The following is a 4109-nucleotide window of genomic DNA, read 5'->3' on the forward strand; positions in this document are numbered from 1 at the left end:
TAGGTAATTACCATTTAACTAAAGTATTTAGAAAGAATATGAAAAAATGTTCAACTGCAACGAAATTAAAAAATAATTGGTCAAATAACGTGTAATTTTTCGTTATCAAGTAGTCTAATTACCAGGTTAGCGAATTATTTTTACAGGTACTTTTCCACTGAACGCCCCCTCACCTGACATACAGCTAGTTAGCAACACAGCTAACCTGCTTGTTTACTCTTCTCTGAATGGATGGAACAGTAACAAAACCTAATTTGGTTAATCGTGTATCAAGATATAATTCTCAGTTTTCATCAGATAGTTCTGAAAAAGGTTACGACAAAAAGGTTTTCTTCGAAATATTTAGGATTATGTTACAGACTACCATCTTAAATACGTAGTACTATTTCCCACTGTTTCATTCGAGGAGCTGAATTACGATTTCCGCTTTCAATATAAAACCTATTTTTAACCTGTTCCAATAACGGGATTGTCTTTATCAGTGTTTTTCAACCATTTTTGAGCCAAGGTACACTGTTGTTTTTTTTTTTACTGAAAAATCACAAAGCACACCACAAACCAAAAGAGTTTTTGTTGTTGTTGTTGTTTTTTAAAGTCCATATTATTATCATAAAGTCCACCTTGTCAAAGCCTCTTAAATAGAAATCAGATAAACACTAGAAGAAGGACTTTTATTATCTTTCACTAGGGCCTGTTTGGATGAACACAGAGCTGCTTCTTAGACCATTTAGATGAAATTGGGCAATTTCTCAGGGCACACCTGATGATCTCTCGCGGCACACTAGTGTGCCATGGCACAGTGGTTGAAAAACACTGGTCTTTATTACACATAAATGGAAGTAAAATTAAATATATTCATGGTTTCATAAATAATTCAACCAATCGGTACCCAATTCATTAATTTATTTAAGCTGGATATGCAAAGTGAGAAGGGAAATGTCAGTATTCCATTGTGTTTGGCGGGCAATAATGAAATGTTGAAAATACAAAAAAAAAAAAACTAAATGCAGGCCACATGAATTCAGCTTTTCTTTTTTTTTTTTTTTAATGAACCTATCTTTTTATGTTTGCATTTAAGATCACACACAGCGCATAATTAATATTGTATAGTTTCCCCCAAAATCATACACTTCTTTTGAAGTCAAAAGGAAGTGATGTTGTGTTATTCTGTGTGACTTGACGACTTCCTCTTCTTTTTAAGAGGCTCATACCCTCTGACCGATCATTAGCTAGCCGAGAAAGCGGAGAGAAGTCGGCCAGTCGTGTCTCTATCCGAGGCCGGATGGTAAAATCCAACCTCCAGCGGATCCTAAACAGTCATTGCTTTGCCCGTGAGAAAGAAGGAAAACAGCAACCTATTACTACCATGGCGAATTTAAGTAGTGGTATCTGTGATATGATTGGGAAGTAAGTAAATGAAGAAATGTACTTCACTTAGCTACGTGCTAATCGTGTTGTGGGGGAGGGGTGGCTAAGCTAATGTAGCTAGCAATCTGAGAAAAGCGGAAGTCAGCGGCATTTACTTGTTTAGTTTGTTTAAAATTTGTACCATATCTTGAGTAGCCTATTCAAATATGTAATGGTAGCTTTATAATAACATAAAAACTCATCTTGAAATGGTAGATGTTGACTCAATGGGCCACTCAAACAGCTTTAGCTGTCATTAGCTTCAGACGACAAACTTGCGTTGCGTCACTGTGGTTATCTTCGCTAGCAAGCTAACAACCTAGCATTAATAAGCTATTTTAATGGATAAATTTAAACTGTCTGGTATGATTAGCCATTCAGATGTCATAGTATGTGATGTGGAATTTGAATGACCCTTTTAAGGATCTATCCTTTTAGATATGGTTATATTTGGTGATCTAACCTCATAGTTTAATAGTTAACGGGTTACAGCTTTTAACATAACATTTTGACGTAACGCTGCGGAGTCTCGCGAAACAAAAGATGTAGATTGAGGGACAATGGCGTCTGCTAATTGTTGGCCCGGAAAAGGACACTTGAAAGAATCGAGCACGTATTGTAAGAATTCTGCATAGGTGATCCAACAGCGGGCAGTTTGACCTCGTTGTGTGACAAGGCACTTCTGTCTGTAATTATGTAACAGACATTTTACAGCATCACGCGTCCTGAGGACAGGGCCAGATTACGCGTAGGTGCCCACACTGTGGCGCAGCTTTACTAAGTTTAATATTTAGAAAAAATATTTGTCATGGCATGATATAGTCAAAGAAGGTCATAAATAATACTTTTTAAAAATATTACTTGGGTAATTGAATGGCATTTTAGGTCAAAATTCAGCCTATTATGAACTAATTGCCCATCAATTGTATAAATTAATTTTTACACTTTCAGGTGCTTTGGATAAAATGGCAATTTTACATCTTTTTTCAGTTTTTAAAAATCTGGCTAACTGAAAGAGTCAATGTATTGGTAGTAGCTAATGAATGTGCTGTCATCAAAACTTGTAAATAAAGTCTTTCTGTGATCAGATTTCAAGTGCATTATGCCATCAACTAAAACTAATAAAACACTTTTTATCACGTTAATTTGTTTTTATAGGTCTTTGGGTGCTTTACTTGGCAGGAATTGTAGTGTTTGCACCAAAAAGTTGATCTTGCTGACATTTGGTAGTTATTAGTGCTTGGCAGAGTAAACAACTTTATTTACACTAACCACTGTGAAAGTAGAGGTTAAATTGTGAGTCTTGAGTTGTGCTTTTTGTAACAAATGCTTGTGGTAATTTGCCTTTTTTGTTGTTCGAGCGTTCTTGTAAATGTTTACAACTCTGTAAACACAGGACCATTGTTTTTTTGTTTTTTTTTTATTACAATAAGTGGCATATTGAAGCATTTGGGTCTGCTGTCTGTTGTGGTTCAAGAATGCAAAATTCTTTCAGTAGAAAAGGACAGTTGTAAATATTTTATATTTCAGTAATTTTTTTTTTTTTTTTCCCCCTTTCCAGCCTGTCCCTGCACTGTAGTAGTACCCGTGGCCCAGGGCCTCTGTGGTGCTCCTGATGTCCCTCTCCCACCCCTGAAGATCCCAGGTGGGCGAGGGAATGGCACACGGGATCACGCTCTTTCGGCTCGGCCGCTCTTCACAGTAAGTTAAACAAATACCCGAGTACCGTACACTTCCTAAGCAGAGCTGTTAAACACGCACAGTTGTTGTACCTGAGTCATCTATGTGTGCAGTATTAAAGGATAATCCTCTTTCTTCTCTTTAAAATCAAATTTATAAAATTAGCTTGTTTTGGGCACAATTTTACTATAGTTTAATATAAAAGGAAAACATTATCTACACAAAACCGATGCTTTAATCCCCTGCAGCTGTTGTCACATTTATTTTTTATTCCTATTTTAGGACCGGAAGTTGACTGTAACAGAAGAGCCAGCAGGCAATGGGCGGCCAAGGATACTCCACTTCCAAAGTCATCTCACAGTTACCAAGATGATCCAGTGGGATGCTGTTGTAAGCAGTGGCGCACTCTATGTGGAGATTCCTTTTGACCCTCTTCCTGAAGGCAGCAAGGAGAGGTAAGTGCAGATTAGGAACAGTCATTATAGGTTTTTTAGGATGACTTGGAAAATTCTTGGTTTTAGTATTTAGGCAATTAAAGTGGGAAGTAGACAAGTTACAGATATGTTGACAAACTATACTGTTAAATCAGTGTTAAAATGTTGGCAAGATTGTATAATGTTTAGGCTACCTGGATTCTTTGCACAGTTTTTGGGTTAACTCAATATAAGGCACTATTCAGTGTTTTTGCCTGCTTGTTGCAGGTTTGTTTTCCATTTTCTAATTCAAGCTGCCTTCTGTTCACTCTCCAGTTTTGCGTCTCTCCTGGAGTATGCTGAAGAACATCTGAAAGTCGTTAGCGTGTTTGTCTGCTTTTACAAGAACAGAGATGATCGTGGTATGTGCCAGCAGTCCCTCCCATCCTAAACACACTTTTTAGTTTGTCTAGTGTTTATCCATCCTGGATAATGTGTTCAGATCCTGCAAGTTAAAAAGATCCCTGTCTCCCTCTTGCAGCTAAACTGGTGCGCACCTTCAGTTTCCTGGGCTTTGAGATTGTGAAACCGGGCCATGCCCTCGTCCCA

The 4109-nt window shown here is 37.5% G+C and overlaps 1 protein-coding gene across 1 annotated transcript in view; it reads left to right on the forward strand.

Annotated features, from left to right (window-relative positions):
• The first annotated feature begins 1234 nt into the window (after positions 1–1234).
• oaz1b (ornithine decarboxylase antizyme 1b) overlaps positions 1235–4109 on the forward strand; it is a 3876-nt gene continuing 1001 nt past the window's right edge. The window contains 6 exon segments of the mRNA XM_079257248.1: positions 1235–1407; positions 2969–3020; positions 3022–3108; positions 3370–3542; positions 3837–3922; positions 4042–4109. The exon segment at positions 4042–4109 is cut by the window's right edge and continues 1001 nt beyond it. Of these exon segments, the coding sequence (XP_079113374.1) occupies positions 1283–1407; positions 2969–3020; positions 3022–3108; positions 3370–3542; positions 3837–3922; positions 4042–4109 (591 nt within the window). The 5' untranslated portion in view covers positions 1235–1282.

This window comes from Telmatherina bonti, assembly GCF_933228915.1.
Source record: "Telmatherina bonti genome assembly, chromosome: 17".
NCBI lineage: Eukaryota > Metazoa > Chordata > Actinopteri > Atheriniformes > Telmatherinidae > Telmatherina > Telmatherina bonti.